Source organism: Miniopterus schreibersii (assembly GCF_964146895.1).
Source record: "Miniopterus schreibersii genome assembly, chromosome: 8".
Classification (NCBI taxonomy): Eukaryota; Metazoa; Chordata; class Mammalia; order Chiroptera; family Miniopteridae; genus Miniopterus; species Miniopterus schreibersii.
The window spans coordinates 38643958-38669612 of NC_138109.1; the positions used below are offsets into that span (position 1 = coordinate 38643958).

The window sequence follows — 25655 nt, forward strand, 5'->3', positions numbered from 1 at the left end:
GACGTCTCCACAGCACTCTTCTGACCCCCATCACTCATCCTGTTCAAGGTCGTCGTCAGCCTGCCTCTGTCTCTTCCACCAAACCATTAACTCTAGAGTCCAGGACCCAGGATAGTCCACAGATGTTTGCTGAATAAATGACACTCATCCCCACTCCCTCCAATGGAGCACTCTTTCTAAAATGTAATTCTGAGTGTTGCTTTCTGTGTTCTTATTTCCTTCAAATCCATACTTGGTACAGTGGCTTTCTCTTTGGCCTCATCTTGCAACATTGTCTTTCTTCCTTCCCTCCTTCCCTCCCTCCTTCCCTCCCTCCCTCCTCCCTCCCTCCTTCCCTCCCTTCCCTTCCCTTCCCTTCCCTTCCCTTCCCTTCCCTTCCCTTCCCTTCCCTTCCCTTCCCTTCCCTTCCCTTCCCTTCCCTTCCCTTCCCTTCCCTTCCCTCCCCTCCCCTCCCCTCCCCTCCCCTCCCCTCCCCTCCCCTCCCCCTCCACCCTCCCTCCCACTCTCCCTCCCACCCTCCCTCCCTTCCCTCCCTCCCTTCCCTCCTTCCCTCCCTCCCTCCTTCCTTCCTTCCTTCCTCCCTCCCTCCCTCCCTCCCTCCCTCCCTCCCTCCCTCCCTCCCTCCCTCCCTCCCTCCCTCCCTTCCTTCCTTCCTTCCTTCCTTCCTTCCTTCCTTCCTTCCTTCCTTCCTTCCTTCCAGAACACTGAAGTTCTTTTAATGCCCAAATCAGTGTTCTCCCTTGTCTGGAGGTTTTATGCATGCTACTTCCTCTGCTCCTCTTTGCCTGGCTAATGCCTATTCATCTTTCAGATAGCTTAAATATTTCTCTAGAGCCCTCCTGGATCCCCTCCCACCCTCAGACTTGGCTGAGAGTCCCACCTTGTGTCCCCATGCTCCTTGTCCTTTCTCAGTCATGACACGCATCATGTTATTCTATGATGACTTGTCTTCCTTCCCTGTTAAATTGTAAGTTCTGTGTCTACCTTGCCTATCATATGTCCTCAGCCTCAAACACAGCACTTAGAAGGGAGTACTGCGTTAAATGAGGGCTAGATGAATTTCTCCATGATAAATCTGGTTTTTAATAGCTTTCCATTGCCTTTAGAACAAAGCCTTAGAACTTTAGGGTACTTTATGATCTGGTTTCCATGTTTTATCAGTCTCATCCCTTCCAAATCTACCCTTTTATCTCAGCATCTCACTCAAACTCTCTGTGACAGTCTTACTAAACTGAATGAAAGCCCCCAAATGTCTGCTCTTCCAAAGTTCATCCTTGGCTGCATTGGTTTCTCTGCCTGGCACACTCTCATCTCACCTCACCTTACCTCTTACTCTTCCTTTTCTGGGTGACATCCACTAATCTTTGTTTTCAGTTCAGATACCTCCTCTTTCAGGAAGCCTCCCTTGATTTCCTCAGATTAGTTCTGGTGCCTGTTATTGACTCTCCTGTAGTATCCTGGGCTTCCTTCTCACCATTCTGTTTTCCCAAATAGATGATGAGGTGACAGTCTGAACTGTGTCACTATGATAACTCTCATGCAAGCCCAGGGACTGCACTTAGTGAGCACTCCAGAAATATTTGCGGAATAAACTATGTTGCCTGGTCTTATTCCTTACTATTGGCACATATGTCCTGCCTTCCAAAGGAAGATCATACACTCTATGAAGGCAGTGAGGGGGCTGAAAGACCCATGAGTCTCTCCCTAGGCCTAAGCTTAATACCTGGCCCCAGTAAGCTGATATATGTTGCTTGGAGGCTGTGCTGTCAGGCACTTGAGAAATGTGTTCATCAGTGGAGCCTTGGCTTATGGTCCTAGAGAGCCTGGGTTCGGGGTCATGGTGACCTTAGACACTGTTTTTGCAGAGGAGGTCTAGGCTGCTTTCTAAAAGCCAGTGCTGGGAACAGTGTTAGGCACCTGGCTGCTTTTAACAGATATTGTTGAATGAATTCTAGAGCCAAGGGAAGCTGGCTGTGTTGGTTCATCTCACCATGTTCTGAGCTCAGACATTCCAGTGGAATGGGATGGTTGTAAGGGATGAGACCATGTGTTCACGTTCCAAACTCAGGATTAAAAAGATGTTAAAAATCTCAGGAAGGATGGACAAGTCTTTCTGATAATGACTCAATGGTTTCAGACTCTAGAAAAACCAGTTTGCCTTCTCTGGTAAATAAGCTCTTTTTAATAGCTGGACCCAAATGAGACTTTTAAAATATGTGACCAAATCAGAGTTGCCACCCTAATGTGAGATGCAGACATAGACCCTCAATTGGCAGAACCACAATTGCAAACAAGACTCACACTGCAAATTCCCAAGAACCGAGAGTAGAGAAATGCAAAGAAACTTTGAGACCAAAGATTCAGGGGCAGCATTTTAATATACAAACAGTCAAAGGCCAGAACCCTGCTACTCCAAGTGTGGTGTGGCCCAGCAGCATCGGCATCCCCTGGGAACTGGTTAGAAATGCAAAATCTCAGGCCCCCTCCCCTCCCAGACCCACTACATTCTAACAAGATCTCCAGGTGATCTGAACGCACATCAAAGTTTGAGAAGTACTGGAGTAGAATATTTATTAATGTAAGGTTTGTTTAGCTCTTAAAATGTGCTTTGAGGTCAAAATAAACCCATTTAAAGCATTTTTGGCTTATTATTTCCCCATTCTCTCCACCTCTGAGCAACACCGTCCTATGCCAGTGCTCTGCTCTGAACTCTGAGCCTCTCTTATGAATCCCAGGGAAAAACTTTTGTCCTCAGTCTTCATGGATTAAAAGTGGATTCCAAAACTTCCATTAGCTGTGCCTTGCACAACACCCGCAGGAGGTAGGTTGTATAATTTCTGTTTTAAAGATGATGAAACTGGGGCCCAAGGAGGTTTTGTGACTCACACAAGGGGCACCAAGCAAATTGGCATCTCAGTCTAAATGAGAACTCAAGCTTTCGTGTTTCTAAAGTGAGTCCTATTGAACTATGATATCTTTCTTTTTTATATAATGTGATTTTGTGCATAAGAGACTTTAAGAAAGAACAACTCTGTAGATAACCCTGTGTGAGCTACTGCATATGGGCCCTGGGATTATGGAAGTTTAAGAAAGAACTGTTCAGCCTGGCCTGTGTGGCTCAGTGGACTGAGTGTCGTCCCATGCACCAAGGGGTCATGGGTCTGATTCCCGGTCACGGTACATGCCTGGGTTTCGGGCTTGATCCTCAGTAGGAGGCAGCTGATTGATGTTTCTGTCTCTCTCTCCCTCTCCCGCTTTCTCTTTCTCTAAAAAAGAAAATTTTAAAAATCAATAAAAATATTTTTTAAAAAAGAAAGAACTGTTCAGTGGAGAGAGACGTCAGCCTAGGGTGGGCCCTGCCCTGCCCGGCTCCCACACTCCTCACAGGGTGGGCCCTGCCCTGCCTGGCTCCCACACTCCTGCTGCAGCCCAGGCTGGAAGGTTCTGCAGTCTGGGACCTCAGAAACCTCAGAGCTTCATGGGGCTCCTAATTCGCTCATCAGGGCTATGAGGGGAAAGGAGCTGGGTTTACCATACGGCCATGGATACAGCTGGGGAGGACATGTGGTAGCTCCTGGATGACAATAACCCATCCCCAGGAGGATCCTCAGTCCAATGCACTTGTTTCTTTCAGAAGAGCTGGTGTAATGGACTCTGTCTGACTACACATGGTGTGCTTCACTGGACTGGATTTCCTGATTAATTCCAATTTCCTTGGAGCAAACTGGAGCCACTCGATGACTCACAAATGGTCAAGATTGCATATCTGGCACCGATGCCAGCGTGCTTCTTTCTACCTTGCCTGAATTTAAGATTTCTCTCCACCCCAACTGAGCAAAGGCTCCAAACGGAGTCTGTTCAGTTTCTCCTGTCTGCGAGGGTCTCCTATGGAACGATGCTGGGACGACCGCTTAAATCTCCCCCATCCTCTCTAGACATGCATATTCAAGGGGACATATTCATATATAGTGGATCAAAAACCAAAGAGATGGTGCACTTTAAAATTCCATGTAAAAAGCATTGTTTTTCTAATGTACTCCTGCCCGCTGGCTCGCTAAGCGGTGCTACAAAGGGTACAGAGTCTTCATGAGGAATTCCAGGCTGGAGACGGCTGGGACTTCAGATGACACCAGTGCGCCAGGCACCCTGCACCCTGCTCCACAGCCTGAGTTGGGGGTTTGACCTAAGGCAAAACTACAAAGCGTCCTAATGAGCAGAATGATACAACAGGAATGTATGTGCATATCTGACATAGCTTCTTCTCTTGAGGGGCTGCCCCCTGGCTGTGACCCATGCCCTCTCCAAGGGCGAGGGAGGAGTCCACTGAAGGGGCCTTTTGTTCCCGGCTGCTGGCTCTTCCACAGCCCCTAGGGCCCCAGGGACCTGCCCTGCTCTGTGTGGGCCTGCAGAAGCTCGGCAATTTCCACATGGGCGGGCGATTTCAGAACGATGGACAAAGCTGTTCGGCCAGCCTACGGGGAGAAAGGAGAAACACATTTTATCCTGCCTGCCGCCCATCCCAGAAAGGAAGCGTGAGTTGGGAGCTGGGAGCATGCATGGGGCATAAAGTCTATTCCAAGGATCCAGAGACCCTTGGACAGGAGGAGACTCGAATGGCACGAGAGTCATGAGAAACGGGCAGCCTTCCACGGAAACAACATTCACTCCTGGGAAATTCATGTCAATGGAAATAAAGTGTCACTTGGTTTTTAAATACACTTTTTTAAAAATTGGAAAACAGAAGAAAGAAAGGAAAATAACTCTTCCGATATTCCATTACACAGAACTAAATGAAAGTTAGCATTTTGGTATGTCTCCCTCTAGTCTTTTCTCCTGTCCAAATCTGTTATAGGTTTTTTGATAGAGGAGTGATAGTGTATATCAATTTTAAATGTTGCTTGTATTTTGAACCTAGCATGGTATGCTATAGGGTTTCCCCCATTCTCACACAGTCATCAGAACATATAACTTTTCTTATTGGTTACATAATATTCCATAATTTAAGGAACTATTTCCCTTCCATTGGAGACTTAGGTGGTTTCCAAGTCTTCAGCATCATAAACTTAGTGCCAAAAGCATTTTCTCATTTCTAATTATTTTCTAAGGACCAGCTCTTAGAGGTGGGCTCACAGTATGGAAGAAGGTGTACATTTTTAGTTCCTGATACACAACACCCTAGTGCTTTTTCCACTGTTTCGGAGATGTAGAAAGCTGCCAGGGACGCTGTCTAAAGAACCTGTATTCAGCGGGCTCTTGCAGGCAGCACCAGCCAGCAAGACAAGGGGAAAGGCCAACGTGACCCAAAGGACAACGTCTGCAAGAACAGCCAGTTTCATTAATGGGCTCCATCACGTACCCAGAATTCTGAAATCTAGATGTCTCTGAAAACCACTATTTTGGTAACTCGTTTGCAGGCAAAACCTGAGGCTAACTCTGATCCTTATTTAGCACCAACAGTGTGAATAATTTTACATTTTGTTGCCTAATTATTAAGGAGTTGGATACATGGCCGGGGGTGGGGCCCAAGATTGTTGGTTGATTGTTTTCTACTCTACTGTATATTGGGGCAACTTCTTCCTAAAATGTCAAAAATCCACAGAAGGTGGGAAGTGTTCACACTCAGCTTCAAACTCTTCAGCCTTTCCTCTGGGCGCCAGGATGGGGTCCAGCTGTCCTCGGGGCTCCACACATGTAAATAACTATAAAGCACAGCAAAAGTCCAAATGTGCCAGAAGGGAAGAGGGAGCTCAGAGGAGAGGGTGAGGCTGTGTGTGCGCAGAGGGCATCAGGATCCTGAAGGGCAGCCTATGGGCCTCACAAAACATGAGGTCTCTCCCTGCGAAGGCCTGACTCCTTGTAGCTTCCTTTTGCCACCCTTTATAAGTGGTATTTGTGGGCTTCTTTGATAAGCCTCAGTCTCCATGAGGTCTGGCGCTGGGTCTGGCCTGTTCTTGGGTCCCAGAGTGAATGGCCTGGCCCCGTGCCTGCCCTCTGGTTGGCTCTCAGTACACACTGTAGAAAGAGGGGGTGCTGGGTGATAACAGAGGGCCACTGTATTCATTTCAACGTGATGAAGATCCTGGGCAACTGAGATCCTAATGAATTTTTTTAGATTGCACAAGTCAGGAACAAAGCAAAGATTTTAAGCAGAAGCGTCTTGTAAAAGCCCCACAAGACAGGGGCCGGGTTTATTTAGGCTTGCCCCCTGGCAGACTGGACATCATTGCTATGCTTGTCCATCCTGAGTCTCTGTGTAACCTCGGAGATGGTGTGATTGCTGCTATTATGGGAAAGATAATAAGGCCTGTCCCAAAGGACTTTTGAACAGGGCCCATCTGGAGATGACAGCCTGCATCTGTGGATTCCTCAAATGGAGAGTGGGGGACCCCATTCAGCTCTGAAAGTGTGGCTGAGAGGCCACCTGGTGAGAATGTGTCTCTCAAATGCCTCTGCCAGAGCCCTGGGAACAAGCCCATGTGGTGCTCCAGTGGGAGCCATGTGTGGTGAGCCCCTGCTCAGCAACACTGCAGGCCTGGAGACATGGGGACTCAAGAAGCCAGCCCACCTGTGTGTGTGTGTGTGTGTGCATGTGCAAGTGCGCATGGTGGTGGGGTTGCCTTTCAACATGAAAAGAATCTGCTATGTGTCAGGCACAGATGAACAAGGCAGAGTCTCTGCCTTTAAGAAGCTTTCAGCCTGATGGGTGTTTCAGAGGAGCAGCCAATACAAAGCCCTTCAGAGGCTGAGCCTCTGGGGCCTGTGGCTCAGTCCTCACCACCACCTCCCTGTTCTCATCTCTCTTGAAGCCCCCAGAGGCTGGGGGTTGATTTCTTGAATTACCTTCTAAGTCTCAGGAACATGCCTTGCTGACTGTTCTGGGAGATCTGCATTTATATTGACTAATAACTGTTGGTAAGATGAGAGAAACCAATCAAGACATTAATTCTCTCAGGTTTCCTAGGGAATTCCCTAGGAAATAATCCCTGTACCCAAGCTCCAAAGGAAAGATGAACATTGAAACGATATGGTGACCAGGATAAGGGCTGAAAACTGCCCTTCAATTTTGCTTGAGGCACAGGGCTTGGTGCTTAGTAGGGCCCCAGTCAGCAGTCCCCACCCGCCACTGAAATTCTCACCCAAGTCACCCTGGGGAACTTTGGGTGTGAATCTTGGGCCATGGGTGGGGTCTAGGACACCCCGTGGAGCTGCTGCCCTCAATGCCTGGCCACCCCTGTGCTCGCGGGCCTCTCTAACCCTCTCCACCTTCCGCTGTGACAGGCTTCCACAGCCATCTCCTATTTAGCTGTTCAGTTTCTCCCTTCTAGGCTGCGAGCTCTGCCCTGAACTGCAGCTGGCTTGGTCCTCAACCCCGCCTGGCTCTTCTGGATGTAGCACTTGACTGAGATGGTTGTCTAATCCCACCTGGATTTTAGCACTTGCCTATACCAGGGGCTCTCAACTGTGGCACTATTGACATGTTGGGCCAGATCATTTGTAATTCTTCATTGTTCCTGTGCATTGTAGGATGTTTAGCAGCATTTCTGGCCTCTAACAACTATATGCCAAGAACACCCCCACCCTCACTTGTGACAAAAATGAAATTGCCAAATCTCCTTAGAGGGCAAAATCGCCCTGGAATGAGAGCCACCAGACTAAACCAAGTATGTTAACCACTTGGCTCCTCCCAGGCCAGTCTCCCTTTGATGGGCTCCCCTGCCTAACTCCAGACCTTCATGCTCCCTGTTCCCCCCAGACTCTGCCTGTAAATGCTGAGGACCCTACTCAGTGATGTAGTTAGTAGCTGTTTCATTCCAGTTCTCACTGTTCACCTGTTTATAAAAATTACAGTTACCATCAACTGAGTACCTCCCAGATGTAGGATGCCGGCGTTACAAACATTTCCATATTTAGGTCTATTACCATCCGCACTTACAGACGAGCATACAGAGGCTCCGAGTGGTTAGGTGAATGGGCCAAAAGCACAGTCACTGAACCCAGTTTCAAACCCATGAGTGTTTAAAGTCCGCACTTCTGACAATCACTGGAGTTGACTGAAGTACAACAGAGCCCTCCCACCGTGACTTTCCGCTACCTCCTGAAAGCAGCCGCAGCCTTACCTCTCTCTTATCTGTGACAGATCCCCAGAGGTATCCTCGAGACGCTCTCAGTCACTGCTCGATTATCCCAGCTAAGCAGGGACTTCCAAAGCTCAGGCCCCAGTCTCACAGGCCTGCCTCCTGGGGCAATGGGAGGACCCTGGGCCTACTCTAGATTAATGAGCTGCCTCCTTCTCCCCCAGGGCGACCCTGCAGGGAGCTCATTAACGTGATCCTACGTCTGACTATGTAATGTTTGAAACAGGAGGTTCTTATTTCCAGCAGCCCACCACTGTTCCCACATGCATTTCAAGAGGGTCTGTGCTCTCTAATTATCTCAGAAATAGCTTCGGGGCAGAGCTGGGGTTCCTGGAACCTGCAGACACTGAACTGGAGTGCCTGCTTCCTAGTGTGTGATACCAGGCACCTAGCAGCTTGACCCACTGATGGAACAAAAAGGGTAGTTAAGACGTGGCCCAGTAGGAGGCGCTGTCCCTGGAAAGGAAGGCAACTCTCTTCCCCTCTCCAGGCCTTTATTCTTTTGAACTGCTGCTGTTAGGAAAGTATAGAGAAGTTTGTTTAAAGCATTAAATTATAGTGCCACCATTAAGGACACTAATGTCAGACCTGGGCTTGAAACCCTGCTCCGGGAATCAGCAACTTGTGGCTTTAAGATAGTTATATAAACTCTCTCGGCCTCTGTTTTCTTATCAGTAAAAAAAATGGGGATTGCAGTATCTACCTCACTGGATTATTGAGAATTAGTGAGGTAATGCATGGAAAGAGTTCAGCTCCTGTGAGTACTCTAGAAATATTACCTGCTACAAATACCAGTCACAGGATCGCATCCCAAAGATTTACCTCTGAAGTTTAGGGGTTCGTTCATTCAACAGTTAATTCATTGACCTGATATGTGGCAGACACTCTACTAGGTGCTGAGGATTCAGCAGGGAACCAGAAATGTAGTCCCTGCAATGTGACAACAATGAGGATGATGCAGCGATTAGGAATGTGGGTTGAAGAATTTGATGGAGATGGGTTCCACTTGCGATGTGTTCTTGGGTATGTTGCTTAACCACTCGGTCCCTCCATTTTCTTGTGAGCAAACGAGTGGCATTAACTGAGTCAACCTAACAAGGTAGTTGTGGGATTTAAATAAGATGGCCCATGCTAAATGCTTAGTATAGTACCTGTCAGAGAGAAAGCACTTGATACATGTGAACTGTTATCGTTGCCACTATCATCATCTTCATTATCATGATCATCACCATCGCCTTACAAGGAAGTTTATTTAAGAAGCATGTGTCTGCTGTTGCAACCTCAAGCAGGTTGGCTTGATGAGATGGGTTATTCTGTAAGGTGGGTCACTGTTAGAGAGTGGACATGATTTACACTTGGTTCCTTCCTCCAGCCTGTCGGGAGTCCCCATGAACAGCAGAGGCTCTCCATCCAAGCTGCTGCCTTAAAGCCCACATGCTGTCATTGCCACGACCAGATGAGGTTCAGGGCCAAGGCCAGGTTTCGGCACATTTCCTCATGAAGGTTGTGAAAGGCTAGGGTTTGGGGCTTCCCAGATCCAAGGCTTCCAGCATTTACCATGGATCACTTCATTTAAATCCCACAACAGGTCAGTTCTGAGGATGGGTCTGTTGTTGCCATATGGTTCCTTCAGTACGGAGGGCTGGCAGGGCAATTTTCAGGAAGGGAAAGACCTGCTTGTCAATGCTTATGAGTCTCACCTTGTCTGTCAGGCTGCTGTCACAGGCCGGGTGTGCCAGGAGCAGCCGCACCATGTCGGCGTTGCCATGGTGACAGGCCAGCATGAGGGCCGACGATCCATCGTGGTCCTGCAGGTTGACATCTGCCTGGCAGCTCAGCAGCGCTTGGACCATGTCCTCCCTGTCGTGGCTGACTCCCAGCATCAGCGCCGTCTGGCCGCCCTGCCGCAGAGCCCAGGGGTGGGTGAGGCTGCCGCCGTCGGGGAGGGACTCCTCTCCCACCTGGGCGTGCTCAGGGAGAACTTCTCCAGAAAACGGCCAATGGCCCGAGGCTTCTTCTGTCCTTGGTATGGGATACATCCTCCACGGGGCAAACTTCTACTCCCCTTCTAAGACACTAGTCAAATATTACATCTTCTCTAAAGCCCTCTACCAACTTCCAGCCATGGGATTCACAACACAGCACTTACCACTCAGTGCTACAACCTGTCAATCTCTTTCTTGTGGACTGGAGTTTTTGATGGCAGGGACTGTCTTTTTTGTCTCTGTCTCCCCAGTGCCTACTACCTAGTATGTGCTGATACCTGTCGAGTGATGGAATAAAGGGTTGGATGCTTCAGTACCATGACTTCTTGCTGCCTGTCCCAGCCTGACTTCCTCCAGGAAGCCTTGGTCTGCTCTGAATGCCTCTGGGGTTTTCAGTTTAATGACACCGAAAACCCTCTTGTCTCAAGATCTCAAATGGCCCTGTGGTAATCCATACCCATTGACAACTTCTTCCTTCCTTCCTTCCTTCCTTCCTTCCTTCCTTCCTTCCTTCCTTCCTTCCTTCCTTCCTTCCTTCCTTCCTTCCTTTCTTCCTTCCTCCCCCCCCCCCCTCTTTCTTTCTGTATCTTTATTGATGTCAGAGAGAGAAAGGGAAAGGGAGAGAGAGACATAGGAACATCAATGATGAGAGAGTCATTGATCGGCTGCCTCCTTCACTCGCCCCACTGGGGATCGAGCCCGCAACCCGGGCATGTGCCCTGACCGGGAATCGAATCTCGATCTCCTGGATTCTAGGTCGATGCTCAACCGCTGAGCCATGTCCCCTGGGCTCCACTGACAATTTCTTACATCCCTGTGATCACTGGTGGAGGTAGCTCTGATTCTGCTGTATCCTAGTGTGTCACCCCACCACCTCACTTGTCTTTTCAAATCTTGGTTTCTTTTTTCTTAAAAATTAATATAATAATGATCTATCCTATGTACCTCACAGGGATTTTGTAGGAATCAAATGAGATAAAGGTTGTAAATATAATATTGTAAAGTAGTAATTCTTTTGATTACGAATTGGCCATCATTTCTCATAGATTTTTCTGTATCTACACAGTCCTCTCATAGGACTTGATCATATTTGCCCTCATGGTTCTCCTGGGTTCCAGGCAGACCTGGCTTGTCCCTCTGACTGAACATAAGGCTTTCTAAGTTTGCAAAAACTAGGCGAGGACTATGTTTTCTCTTCTTTCCGATCCCCCGTGGCTCTGAGCACAGTGTCTTACAAGTGAAAGTGCTCAGGACATGTTTGCTGATGTGTCCGATGATTAGAGCGCCGATCTGCCGGCACTGATGAATTGTGCTTCCCCACCCACCGAGCTAGGGCTTAGAGAAAAGAAAGGGGATTGGCAATCACAAAAGTCTTGGCTCTGCCACTTATTGCCTATGTGAATCTGGACCAGTGAACCCGTGACTTTTGTGGTCTGGTAAAATGAAGTCGATTAACAACATTACCTGCCTCATGGGGTTGCTGAGAGACCCGAGCACTTAGCAAGTGCTTGGTGTTAGCTATTGTTATCATTAAGAGGCTTAGAGATAATGTAGACAACTGCTCAGTACGTGGGAATGCATTATTAGGTGTCCTGGCTCTCCATGTCTCTGGAACCCAGACAGATCTTTCCAGAGAAGTCTGTTTCCTTTTTGGTTTGCTTATACTCAGCCCTGAGGCAATGGTTGTTTAGTGAACTAACCAGATCATGAGGTTTCCATCCAAACCCCACTCTGCAAGTGGTACTGTAAAGTCAGATGACATATACAGATTGTCTTCATGTCTGCCCTTCTGCCTGACTCAGGGCCCCTGGCTTCCTCACCTCCCTCCTGGTCCAGTTCAATGCAATTTAATTTAACGATCATTTACAGAGCACTGTTATATGCCAGGTGCTGCACTGACCCTGGAGGTACAAGGAGAAATAAGTAGCTTATCCCAGGGGACTCCCAGCTCCCAGCTCACTGCCATTTAACCTGGTACCTGCACCCCTCCTCATATGTAAAGGCCCCAGGGGGAGCAGCTGCAGCTATGAATTCCCATCCCTCCTTTGATGCCCTGGGCTGAGTCCCTTATCCTCCTAGACCATCAGTTTCTCCTCTGTAAAAAACCCCACAAAAAACAGTGTTGATTTTGATCATAGGTAAACATCCCTTCTTACAAAAAGGCCAATTTAGAAAAAAATTCATGTTTATGGAAAACATATTAAAATGAAAACAGTTTAATTGAGTGATGTGCAGTAGGAGCTTGTAGGTGGGTGGAAATACTTTGAAAACCAGAACGTGATCTACAATGGTCTGTTTCTTGCCATCAATAGAGTTGCTATGAGACAAAGTCTGCAAAGTGACTTTGCCATCAGGTTAGGCTACTGTCTGCAAGCACTTTGGCAGTTGTGGGGGAGTGGAGTTTAATATGTTGTTGGGAGACAATTTTCCATGGGTTTCTTGGATTTATGCACATCTTGTGAGTGAGGCACTATCTGCCCTTTTGTTTTAGGCTATCTTTTTAAGGATGTTTGTACAGTGAACAGCTTTGGAAGATAGAAAGTGTTTGTCTCCTCCAGAACAGAGGGCAGACATGCTTACTGGCCAGTAAAAAAGATTCAGGTTCCTGCCCTGGCCGGTGTGGGAGGGGTGGTTGGGCATCGTCCCGTGTACTGAAAGGTTGCTGGTTAGTTGCTTGTTTTTGTATTGGTCAAAGACAGGTAAGTGGCTTTTTGGTACGTTCTCACTGTTCCATACGGAGCCTTGTCTAATGCAAAGCCGTACTGGGTTAGAACCATACCCCTACTCTGCGTTCTCAAGTAGAAGAGCTCAGAAGCTGAACAGGGACATCCCAACCCCCTAAACTGCTTCACAATTCATGATTAAGATGGATCCCCTGCAGGACTTCCTAGAGCAGCCAACTAACACATGCCTTCTGAAGGTGCTAACTGTGGGAACGTTTGGTTTGAGAAGTTCAATCCAGATGGAATTTGTCCAGCTTCACACTGAAATTACAAGCTTCCTGACCTCTGTCCCAGCCTGTCTGGGTCTCATGAGCTTTTGAGGAATGGTCAGGCTTTGGACAGACGCCATTTGGAAGCCCCAGCCTTCTCGGGTTAAAAACTCTACATGGATTTACATGGAATTTCTCACCCCACTGGTAGAATAAAACTGGGAGGTTCCTGCATTTATGAAAGTGGAGATCAGTTCACACCCCCTACCTGGGTAGCTTGGATGTTCACATTTCCTTCTCTTAAGAGCTTCCAAACGACAGCCATGTCTTCATCGGTCTCCGCAGAAGCCAAGGGAGTGATCATCACAGCGGTATAGCCAGCTTTGTTCTGATGGTCCACATTGCAGACGCCTGCAAGAGAAGCAGTGAGCGCTGGAATAGCTCCCGTGGGGCCAGAAGCCAGACTGCCTTAGCCTGTTAACAGGATGCTGCTGGTTAAAATGCAATACAGCAATCCTTTCCCAGGGATGGAAATCGATGTTTTATATTTTTAGCAACCTTTAAAACTGGCTACTTTCTTCACAGGTTTTCTGAGGATACCCAGCAAGGAAGGTCCACAGCAGAATCAGAGATGGTGGAGGGGCCCATGACCATGACTTATCTCCTCAAGTGGAGCACAGAAGTTATTCTCATATTACAGATGAGGACACTGACGGTCAGGGAAGCTACTGCCAAAGTGAAGGTGAAGGTGGGACCAGGACTCAGGCCTATCTGACTCTAGAGCCCATCACTCACCTGACCACATATTGCCCACAGCTGTGCATCTTCAGTTTTACTCTCTGTGTCTGTATAACTCTTAAGCTGATGGCTGTGTTTGTATCTTTCCAAGGTCTAGTGATATGCTGTGCAGTGTGCCAGGGGTCATGAAAAACGCCACAGGATAAACATGGGAAATCTTTAGGAACAACCGTCTCACTTGAAAAACAAAGGGAAGCCCTGGCCCATGTGGCTCAGTTGGCTGAGCATCATCTCATGCACAGAAAAGGTTGCAGGCTCGATTCCTGGGGGGGTTCATGCGGGAGGCGGCCTATCGATGCTTCACTATCACATCGATGTTTCTCTCTCTCTCCCTCCCTTCTCTTTCTAAAAAAAAAAAGAAAAAGAAAAACAGAAAAATAATTTTGTAATTTTTTTATGTTAAAACAATCAAGGACATACATTTCATAACAATTTAAAAAATTGGCTTAATGTCTATTTCCGGCACTGATTATCCGTCTCCTATCCTCTCCTACCACCCATTTCCCTCTGGTAATCACTATACTGTTGTCCATGAGTTTTTTGTTTGTCTGTTTTTGCTTAATCTCGTCACCTTTTTCACAAGTCCCTCTACCCCCGCCATGGCCTTTGTTAAAAGTACTTATGAAGATGGTAATATGTGACCTTTCCTAGAGGCAATGGGTATAGCTCTGGAGTTAGGCTGAATGCAAAGTCTGACTCCACCATGTACCCGCACTGTGGCCTGAGTGTGTCCTCAGCTGCAGCATGAGCGTAATAATACGCGTATCACCAGAGTATGGTGAAGAATGAATGACATGACACAGGCAGAGCGGTCTGGCCGGGTTCCTAGCATGCAGAGGACTCAGAACAGAAGAATCCCCTCGCTGGAAAGAAGCGAGGACAAGGACTGCCCTTCCAGGAGGGACCCAGAGCCCAGACGCAACCATTTCTGACCTGTCTCCAGCAGCAGCTTCACGATGGAGAAGTTGGAGTGGGACACGCTGTAGTGAAGGGCTGTGTTCCCGTTTCCATCGGCCAAGTTGACAAGCAGCTTTAGGAAGTGTGGGGAGTGAGGCCGGAGGTAGGCGGCCACCACCGCGGGACTGGACGACTTCCGGCTGGAGACACGGAACCACTCTTGACTGATGGCGTTCAAGCTCTGCCTCTGAAACACCGAAAGAGTCCAGTCCGGGAGGTTATCTGGCCTGGGTGCTCCGGCTGGGTGTTAGTTTCTACTGGGAAAAGTCAGCTGTGGGGGCTTCCGCCTCTAGTCTTTTGCTCCCTCCAACTCTCCATGTGACCTCCTCCTGGAGGGCTCGGAGCTGGTGGGGTTGGAGGTGCAGCAACATGCCTACTTTGAACCTGTGTGAGGCTCCTTCCCCAGGTGAGGTGGAAGGAGAACTGGGAGCACAACACAGTGACTGGTAACAAAGCACTTCACGGGGTGACCATCTGAGCCTACTGTAAGTTTAGGTCACATCCCTGTATGCACAGGATGACCCAGGCCCTCTCTTTCCTGTACCTACAGCCAGTCTATATTGCCCTTGGCCCAGACTCCACCAGGACATTTGCGTGTTTTCTTTCTTTTTCTTATGATTATTTTTTTGTTAACCCTCACCCAAGGACGTTTTTTTCATTGATTTTTAGAGAAAGTGGAGGGGGGGAGGGGGGAGAGACAGAGAGAGACAAAAACATCCATGTGAGACCACATATCCCGAATGGAGCTGGGGACCAAACCTGCAACCCAGGTATGTGCCCTTGACCAGGAATCGCACCTGCGGCCCTCTGGTGTGTGGGCAAATGTTCTAACCACTGATCCATGCCGGCCAGGACCATTTACGTGTTTTCAGCAGACATAGATGGAAAATCACAACATTTTACTAATTGGAGAAATGCATGCTGAAAGCTAAGGCAAACAACATAACTAACTTACACTAGAAACAAAACCCAACAGCTGTGCTTGAATTATTTTTAGCTTTTTAGCTTTGCTAGGACCTTCAGAGAAAACAGTGGCAGGACCCCACTCTCTACAGTGTTCAGCTCTGTGGAACCGTGAATGAGGAGAGTTCCAGAGCAAATGACATCAACTCTGTGTGACATGACCTCAATGTTTAACATGGAACATGGTTAGATTATCTACCTATGGGAATGTGAGTATCAGAAATTATTTCACACTCATTTTGGAAAGAGCACTGAATTTGGAGTCACTAAACCAGGGGTGGGGAACCTTTTTTCTGCCAAGGGCCCTTCGGATATTTATAACATCATTTGCAGGCCATACAAAATTGTCAACTTAAAAATTAGCCTGCTATATTTGGTCAAACATTTAATTAACTCACTCCTAATGTGATGGCTGGGACTGCTGCTCTTTGGTGAGGCCTTGGCAGGGCCAGACCAAATGATTTTGCAGGTCATAGAGGGCCATGGGCCGGACTTTCCCCATCTCTGCACTAAACCAATGTGGCCACGTGTAAGTACTGGCTCAGTTGTATGACCTTGGAAGTCATATAACCTTTTGAACCTTACTTGCCTTGTCTACAAAATGGGGGTGCAACCTCCCAGGGCTCTACAGAGCAAGGTCCTTGTACAACCTGCTTTTTCTCTAAGGTAGGCTGGCGGGGGTCTTGTCCTCTGATCCTAACATGGGTATGGTGTCAGGTTTGCACATCCTCTAGTCACTTTCCTAGGCAGAAACAGTGGAAACTTTTGTGGCTGAAACACTTTATTACATAAAGTGTCCTAGTCACCTATGGAATCTTTAGGACGATCAGAAAAAAGATCCTAATAGTAAGGAACATAGCGGTAGATTTTAAATGGAGAACTAAGAAATAACTTAGTTCTGTAATTCACTTAGGAGTAAGTAACAGGAGTTTTAATCAACATCCATATCACTTATCGGTTCTTTAACAGTCTGAGAAGAGTTATTTGCCAAATCAGCTAAGATAAAGTAATGCAAAGGAGCTGAATGGATCTTCTTTACTCCTATAGTTCTTCCGCAAAGAAGAAAATGGGCTTTGAAAATGCTTGCAAGTTGTCACACATTGGATCTTATCAGCTGCTCCCATAACTTGTATCTTGATTAAAAGTAGAACCCAGTTGTTACATGTTGAAATCTCCATGGGCCATAAAGGGGTCAAGGAGCAAACAGATGTAGTTACTTGCTCTTGGTCTCTTGGCCCACAGGTACACTTCAAGAGAAAGAGCAAAGACTATAGAATTAAATGCTGGGTCTTGAGGGTAATTGGAGACATGCTGCCCACCACCCTTATTTTATTAACGGGGAAACTGAGGCCCTGGGTGTTGAGCTGGCTTGCCCAATATCTCATAGATAGTGCTCCTGGGACTAGAACCCAGGGTTGCTATTCCACATGCTCTTTTCCACTCTCCCCATAGTTTGCTCAAACTGCAAGGCAATTTTGAGCCTAAGTCACAATTTTATGACAGACATCCAAGGTGCAATGCCTATTAACCCTTGGTAGGAGCCCCTGAGCACCAGGCCTGCTTTCTTGTGCGTATCCATCAGTTCCACTTTCTCAGCATGATACATCACCTTAGGCAAGGGACAAGGGTTTGGGCAAATGAGAGAGCACCCAGAGGACAGGGATTCCTGTGCACACACTCACACTTCTGCCTCAGGCAAGGGACCAATGTCACCCAGTTGGAACTAACTGCTGAAACAGTATGGGAATCTACATGACAATGAAAAATCAGAGTACCAAGAGTTGGTTGGTGGTGGTCCCAGTTTCTGGCAGATATTGGCTCAATGACCGGCATGCATTAAGAAATTCTTCAGAGGGTTTATATCTAAAGAAAAAAATAGATGTATCAGTCTCCATGTTGGTAAAAAGAAAAAAAGGGGGGGGGGGGAGAGGTTATTCTCTACCTTGACTTCCATTCTCAGCAGTACAAACACCCAAACTGGGCAACTTCCCAGGATAAGAGGCATTCCTCAGAATATGGGGTGAATACTGTGTCCTGCTGATGAGGTGTGGCTTCTGAGCTCCTCTGAAGAGTTGAGCACACTGCCCTTTTTCTATGCTTAGTTCTACCATTCATCGAGAGCTCCTATGGGGCAGGCACTACGCAAGGCACTGTACATCAAGGCACTGTACATACGTCTCTTCATCCAGACTTGAGATCAAACATATCCAGTTGCTGTTATCTACATTTTACAGGTTAAGAAGCTGAGGTGAGCACAGTTTAAGTGCCGTCTAAAGTAGCACTGTGCAGATGAAGGATTTGAATCCAGGTGTGCCCAACTGTAAAGTACTCTTTTCATCCTGCTACGAGACCTCCCATCACTTCAAAACAGTTACATCAGCATAGCCAATGGGAGAGGCAGAACAGTGTGGGGGTAAGAATGAGAAAAGACCTGGCCGGAATCCCCACTCTGCTAGCTGTGTCATTGAACTTCTCTAAGCCTCTGTTTCCACACCTGTTAAGTGGGGATTATAAACATTTCTAACATACAAGATTGTTTTTACAATTATATAAGATAATATATGTAATATATCTTATAATATATAAGACAACAGTGCTAGGTCAATGTTAGCTTTATATGCAGAGCTCAATCTGTGACAGTACATCCCATGAAGGCAGAAGTTACATCTGTTTAGTTCAACCAGTGCACAGTACCTGGCATAGATTAGAAACAATAAATACTGGTGAACGAATAAACAAAGGAACAGGTGATTGATTAAGAGGATGAATAAGTGCCCTGTCCTTTCTCAGAGGGTCAAGGGTCCCCATCTACACCCATATGACTCACCTCTCAGCCTTGGGAAGGGGGAGTTCTTCTCCAGGCCCTCTTTCCTGGCCCGCGTTGCAGGTACCCTCGGAAATGCCTTGCCCCACCTTGCAGCCAGGCTGGGCATCCCTGCCCCGCCTATGTTCTGGGCCATCACATTTCTTCTCAGCCTCGCTGTCAGACAAGTCTTCCGGGGAGCTGTCCTCTCCGCTGGTCTCCTCACTGGAGGTGGTCTCGTAGCTGGGAAAGGAGAGAGGTCACTCGTTCCATGCTTTCTGCCCAATGCCCGTGTCAACAAGAATGAGACCTAGGTGGGCTTCAGATAGCATTTCCCAGCTTGCTAACCATACCCTCCCATTCTCTATACCTTCAGGCCTGGACAAGGGGCTCCCAGGAACCTTGGCATCAGAGAAAAGTGCAGTTAAGAGCTCTGACTCTAATGCCAGAGGCCATTTGGGGAGAAAAGATAATTAACAAAGGTCTTTGCAGCAAACACACGTGTCCTAATTGACCAATGCATTCGGATGATGCAGACAGGCAATCCAAGGTTCTCACGAAAGCAGTTGCTGTTGGAATCCTAATCTCTGTCCAGAGAAGGGCCTACACCTCGGTAAATGTTTCCCATTCCCCACGCTCAGATTTCTGAATTGCCCGACAAATCTTCATGTCTTTGGGTGGCTGTGAGATTTCCCTTTAGTTCCCTGTTCTAGCCCAGCTTCCACTCAGTCAAAGAAGAAATCATCTGTGTCTACCACCAGTCGGGATAACTGAACCCAGCATTTGCCTTTCTCAGCTGCAGCCTATTTCAACTATTGCTTGGAAAAGTGAAGTGAGGACATGGGCCGCCACTTCACCCGTGGTCCCTGCTTTCCAGCTATAATCCTTACTTTCAATTATATGCAACTCTATTGAGGTGGCAGACCAAAGACCATGGAGGAAAGTCCTGGAAGATTTATTGATTCCTGTGCTGATGGTCAACAGACCTCCAATGGATGAAGATTTCAGGCTTCAGGGCCGCTAGACACTGCCACAGAGACCAGGGGAGACCAGCAGCCACGGCCTCTACTGAACCCCTCGTGCCCTTCCTCTGAATGATGGCCCCTGTGTTCACTGCATTTGCAAATCCAGCCTGTTGCTTGGTAGGCTCACATTCTTTCTTGTTTTAACCCTAGATATTTCTTCCTCTGTTGTGCTTGGAACAACCTTTTGCTTTTGCAATTAAAAAAGTAGGGGATATAATATGTTCACCAAGCAGTTCTCATCTTCAAATTGTTTCCATAAAAACTTCACCTGGAAGTTCATTTATTCATTCAACAGAAATTTACTGAGCACCTACTATGTGCCCGGAATTGTTCTGAATGCTGCACCAAAGTCCATGTCCTAACTGAGCTTATATTCTAATAGGGAGAGGCAGAAAGTAAACATGTATACAATATATTCAGATAGTAAATACTGAACGTTGAATAAAATAAAGGGCCATGAGCTAGAATGACGGGAGGAAGGACTACTTTACTTCAAACAGTTTTTAACCTTGGCTGCACATTAGAATCACTTGGGGGAGTTTAAAAATCCCAATACTACACTCCAGACTAATTAAACTGGAGTCTTCAGGGAGAAGACCCAGGCACTGCTATTTTTTAAGGTTTTCCGCAGCATTTCCAAGGTGCAGCCAAGGTTGAAAAACACTGGTAATGGAGCACTTTAAGGGGGTGTGGTGGGGGGTAGCAGATGCAAAGGCCCCTGACATGGGCCTTACTCGGCACATTTGAAGGAGCCAGAGGTAGGGGACCTGCTTAGACTTTGGGATTGGGCTGGTCCTCCTTTTCTGTACATGGACTGGTGAAAGCTCAACACAAAATGGTGTTTCCTCAGGCCACAGTGTCTGACGTTAGCAGGAGTGGGAACAGCAACTCTCCTATGACCCCATTTCATCATTTCTGACGTTTCCCTCACAGAACGTGCAGCAGTAATGTCCCTGTTGCTTGAATCTGGTGTCTTCCTTCTGTCCGACCCAAATTACCAAGGGTTCTGACCTCTTTTGGGCAGCTTCCCAGACCCACCCCCCACTGGCTAGGCCAGGTGCCCCTCCTTTGGGCTTCCACAGCATCCTACGCTTCCTTCTCTATTAGAACTCATCTCATCACATCAACATTTCTCCTTTACTTCCCTCATGATCTCTGCCCAGGCCCACACTGTGAGCTAAAGGCAGGGACCATGATTTATTTTACATTTTTATCCCCACCACCTAAGACATTGTTGGCATTTCAGAAATGTTTGTTGAATGACTGATTTAGAAAATATTCTAAATCCAATGATTTACTCTCTGGAATATATAAGGTTTGGTTCATGTTCTGAGTCCACAGACATTGGTTGTTTTTCTTCATCCTAAAAAACGTTGGTTTGGTTTGCAGTAAGTTAGTAAAAGAAAGAAAAAAAATTAAATGGATGAAATTTAAAGTTCAATAGATTAAGAGTTTGTTCTAGTTTCAGTGTTGTGGTTCAGATTACATGTCTCCCTTACAGGGCCCGTGTGCCCCCCAGACTCCCAGAAGCCACCTGGAATCCCAGCCCCGGGGACACCAAAGCTAAAACATATTAAAAGCACAGGATCCAACAGACCACCACAGCTGGCAAGGAGCCAAACATATGCAAACCCGAGATGGCGTTTTAAAAGGCCATTGAGATTAATTCCCTTGAAGAAGAATGAAAACCAGATGCTTTCCCCTAGGAAAAGAGAGCGCTAAGGACAACAGAAGAGGTAGTGCGCAGGGCGGTCTGGGCTTCACGAACGATGCTTACCCACCGTTAACCCCAACAAACTGAAGGTTCTTTTTGGTCCCATTACCTCCTGCACGGAAGCCATAGTCTTTCTTTTTCATTATGGATTTAAGGCTGGTCGACGGGGAGAGCTCTAGGCAGACACAACATCACAGGTTAGAATGATCTTGGAGACGCCCCAGAATGCAGTAAAACCAAGCCTCTTGCTTTGAGGGGATACAGACCGAAGATGTGTGAAGAGACAGAAACAGACAGGGCACTACATAATGTTGATCCAATATGTTGAGGATCTTTGAGGAGGCCTAGCCTTCTGGTCAGTGCCAGAGCAACTGTCCCTGGTCACAAAGCCCCTCTGTGTGTGGATGACAGTGGGAGCACTCTTTCAGAAGAGCCATGTGGTGTGAGTGCCATCGTTGTCTGCCTGACAGCTGGGAAATCTGAGGCTCAGCCCTGCTCAGTGAGTGGCAGAGAAGGAGGTAGGTAGTTAGTTCTAAGCATAGAACTTAGTCCATGTGACTCCTGGTGCCACCTCTGCTCCCACCTCTGCCAGTTGACACTTTGTGATGTGAGACAGGCAAAGGAGACACAAGAGCAAGAGCACAAGTCTTCTTTGGCTGTGCTCAAAGGTACAGGAGGCGTTTCCTAATGGGCAAGACTAGAACCAGCACGAAATAATGAGAAAGCGGGCAATTTGCAATCTGCGGCAGGAAGCAGACTCGCACGTTGCTCTTTGAGCAAAGCAAAATATGGTTCCACTTACTCAATGGTGTATGGTCTGTTACAAGAGGAAGTGCTGCTCAGCCAAGGGGTCGACACGAGTATCACTCAGTCTCTCTCTCTCTCTCTGTCTCACACACGGGCGTGCGCGCACGCACGCGTTCAGTGAAATATCTCAGACCTCAATATACTGTTCCTGCAAAACTAGGCTAGAGAAAACCTCTAATGTGTAAAACCCAGAGAGGATCTCAGGAATGCAAGAGCCCAGGAAACAATGAAGGGAGGCTGAAGTTTAGAGCACACATAGCCAGGGCCCTTGTTCACCCCAGATCTTGCCTTTGGGCAATGCAAATGAGAACTAGGCACCCCTCTGGGGAGACACAGTGCTGCAGGCTTGGCAAGTGAAGAGGTGAAGAGTGGGTTGGATTTAAGCTCCAATGTACCCTCCCTGGCTGGCATCCCTGTGCCCTGTGCTATATCTAAACAGCTATACACGGTGGCCCTGCAGTCAACCCTAACCTTAGAGCAAGGACGTGAGTAGGGGCACAGAGCCGCCACTGTTAAATAGATCAGTTTTTATTACACTAGGTTCCTGGAGTTGCTTAAATCTTTTAAAAACATATGCATGCAATTAAGGCCCCTTCCCCCTTCGACTCGTCCCACAAAGGAGAAATGGTTCCCTGTCTCAGGCACCAGTATTTACCCATTGGCGGCGGGGAGGAGGAGGGGGCTGGGGACTCCTTCTGGGGTGGAGCCTGGGCAGAGTAGGCAGACAGCAGCAGGTTGAGGGAGCTCAGGAGCTGGCGCTGGATGCTGCTGAGCTTGGAGGCGGGCTGCTTGATGGCGCTGGCTAGCTCTGGGTACCCGTGCTCCAGGCAGTTCCACTGTTCCTGCAGGAGCTCCTGGATCTTCTTAACGTATTGCCCAATAGTGGCATCTGTGGGCGAGCTAGGTGGCCTTCCTGGGCCCTCCTTCCCTGGGAGCTCTGAACTGGCCTCCTCTTTCCCTGCTGGGGGAACCTTCATGTCACTGCTCCATGAAGAGTCTCCCCCGACCAGCTCCCCGGCTCCCACCTGAGGGTCTCCCTCCTGCTCAGAGCCTGCTTCCTCGATCCTGAGCTCAGTGGAGAGGCAGCTACTTAAAGAGGTGAGGACCATCTCGGGGTCCGGTGGCAGTGACAGCTGGGATGGTGGCACTAATCCTGTTGGGCTGTGATCCCCCCGTTTGTGACTGTCCTGCCCACACAGGAGGTCATTCTCCACTCCTCTGGCTCCCCAGCTTTCAGGTCCCATGCTGCTCAGAAGGTCAACACCAACGCTCTTATCACACGACTCCCTGGGCAAGAGTTCATGGAGAGGGTCAGTGTTGACCATGGCATCAGTTTGGCCCTGAGCGTCTTTGGTATCCTCGTGGCTAAGCTTTTCTGCCAGTTGAGCTACAGTGTACTCCAGCTCCTGAATCCTCTGCCTCTTGGCCTTGATCTCCTCCTCCTGATGCTGGAGCGCAGCTCTGACCTGGGCCAGTTCCTCTGTTTTTCCAGACAATTCTCCCTCAAGGTCCAGGAGCTGCTGCTTCAGGCTGGAGAGGCTGCCAGGATCCACTGCAGCGAGGCCCAGGCTTTCCTCCGTGACCCGGATGCCGATGCTTCTCACGTCTACCTCAACTGGTGGCGGAGGCGGGATCTCACTGATGTTGAGCTCGATTTCTTCTAGGGGGAGCTCATTCTCGGGGATAGGGGATGGCAGAGGTGGAGGGCTTGGTGTTGGGGAGCTGGGTGTGAACACCACCTCTGCTTCTCTGGGTTTAAGTTTGTCTTTTGCATCCTCTAAAACTAAAAGTGCATTCTGGGATGAAAGAGGAGGGCTTGGGAGAGAGAGGTGACGGGGAGCCTCTTGTTCACACTCTGCAGGCTCAGCCCTCTCCCGGACCAGCTCTGGAATCCCTGGCACCAGATCGCCAAACTCTTTGACTGTTGGTTGGGCTGCTGCTCGTGCGGTGGAGTTGTGAACGCCTGTGAATCCTTCTGCAGGGCCGAAGGTGCTGTCCCAGACAGAGCCTTCACCCAGAAGTGGAGGGAGGGCGGGAGGTGCGGGGGCACCTAAGTTTAGGCTGGGGTCCTCTGAGGCCCTGTTTTGCAGCAGTGTGGCTGGCATGCTGGATGCTCTCAAGAGCTGGGGCCGTCCACTCCCGGAGGGGAGCTCGGCCTCCCCGGGAGCAGCGGCCTCCAGCTGTCTGGCCGTCTCCGCCAACAGGGCCTTCCTGTGGTAGCTCACCTCGCTCCCACCGGCGGGGGCTTGGGGGTGATCACCAGGCGGCAGTGACTGGGCTCGCTCCTCTGTCCCCAGTGATACCTTCCTGGACACCACTGGGGACCAGTTTTGGTGGGAGAGAGCAGCATGCAAGCGTGCCCCACTGTCGGGAAGGCTGAAGTTTCGGGGCAAAGTGCTAAACTTGGCCTGCTTGGCCCGTCTGTGGATAGGAATCCTTTTGATGGTGTTTCCCTTCTCGATGTCATCCACATACTTGAGGAAGTCCAGGTCTAAATGAAAGCCATATGGGGTCTCCACAGAGTAGGGGTGGCTCTTTGGACGGTCTTTCTCTTCTTCCCCCTGAGAGGACTGGTCTTTGGCTGGAAGACATAAGACATGAAAAAAAGAAACACAATGTTAATAAAAATTACAGGCGGTGAGGCCTAATATCTGTGATTTTAACTTCTCTTAAATGTTCCAGCCTCTAAATTATGCTGAGATGATCAGTCTTTTGGCTGTGCTAAGAAACCATGTTATTAAATCAATGTGTACTTAGCCCAAGTCTGCAAGGAAATAGGTAGAGGAAATAGTTTCCAATTTGCAGTAGGTCATCTCAGTTACTACTGTGGAGTCTGCCTGCAGGCCAGCAAAATAAAATAGTCTCACACAGTTTTACTGGGTTTGAGTCATGTAATTGCTGAACTAAAGTGGCCAGGAATTTGCCAAATCAAGGTATTAATTGACAATTATGAATATGGAAAGTTTCAAAGGATGGGATGTATAATTGTCTCAACATTAGAAAAGAACCTTGCACTATTCAAACAGGCACTAGTAAATCTTGGTAAAGCCCTAGAGACATCAAGGAGTTATACCTTCTCCATTATTTAGGCTTCCTCAGATTCATGAGCCTCTAGGTGAAGATCAGGGAGAACACGGACACATAATTATGCACAGCAACATCCTCTTTTTCACCTGAAAACTTCTGAGTGCTTAACACACATGAACTTCACTTTTAAAAACTCATGCCAATAAGGAAATACAACATTTTTCATGGACTAGAAAAAGGGTGGTGAGGGAAAAGGGACAATTAATGTCAAAAGGGACACTGGCATACATCCTCCAAGAGATGGGGAACTTATGACTTTTCAGGGCAGCCCAAGCTCTCAGGGGACATCAGAAAGCTCTCCATCACACCAAGCACCCTAATTTTTCTTGACTCTAACAGAAGTCAGTAAGAACAAGTCAGTCTTTCAAATATTTGAATCCATAGAGGCTTGTCCACAAGTAGCTCCTTCTTTAGGTGAAATAGTCTTTGTCCTTTTGATGGTCTTCATG

The 25655-nt window shown here is 48.0% G+C and overlaps 1 protein-coding gene across 4 annotated transcripts in view; it reads right to left on the reverse strand.

Moving 5' to 3' along the window:
• Positions 1–2361: 2361 nt before the first annotated feature.
• Positions 2362–25655, reverse strand: part of KANK4 (KN motif and ankyrin repeat domains 4) — a 61029-nt gene continuing 37735 nt past the window's right edge. For all 4 annotated transcript variants that reach the window (XM_081144774.1, XM_081144773.1, XM_081144772.1 and 1 more), the window contains 8 exons: positions 22775–24700; positions 21376–21487; positions 18598–18816; positions 17546–17633; positions 14784–14994; positions 13321–13463; positions 9836–10036; positions 2362–4472 (listed from right to left, as the gene is read on the reverse strand). In XM_081144774.1, coding sequence (XP_081000900.1) covers positions 4368–4472; positions 9836–10036; positions 13321–13463; positions 14784–14994; positions 17546–17633; positions 18598–18816; positions 21376–21487; positions 22775–24700 — 3005 coding nt within the window. In that variant the 3' untranslated portion in view covers positions 2362–4367. The remainder of the gene's footprint in view (positions 4473–9835; positions 10037–13320; positions 13464–14783; positions 14995–17545; positions 17634–18597; positions 18817–21375; positions 21488–22774; positions 24701–25655) is intronic.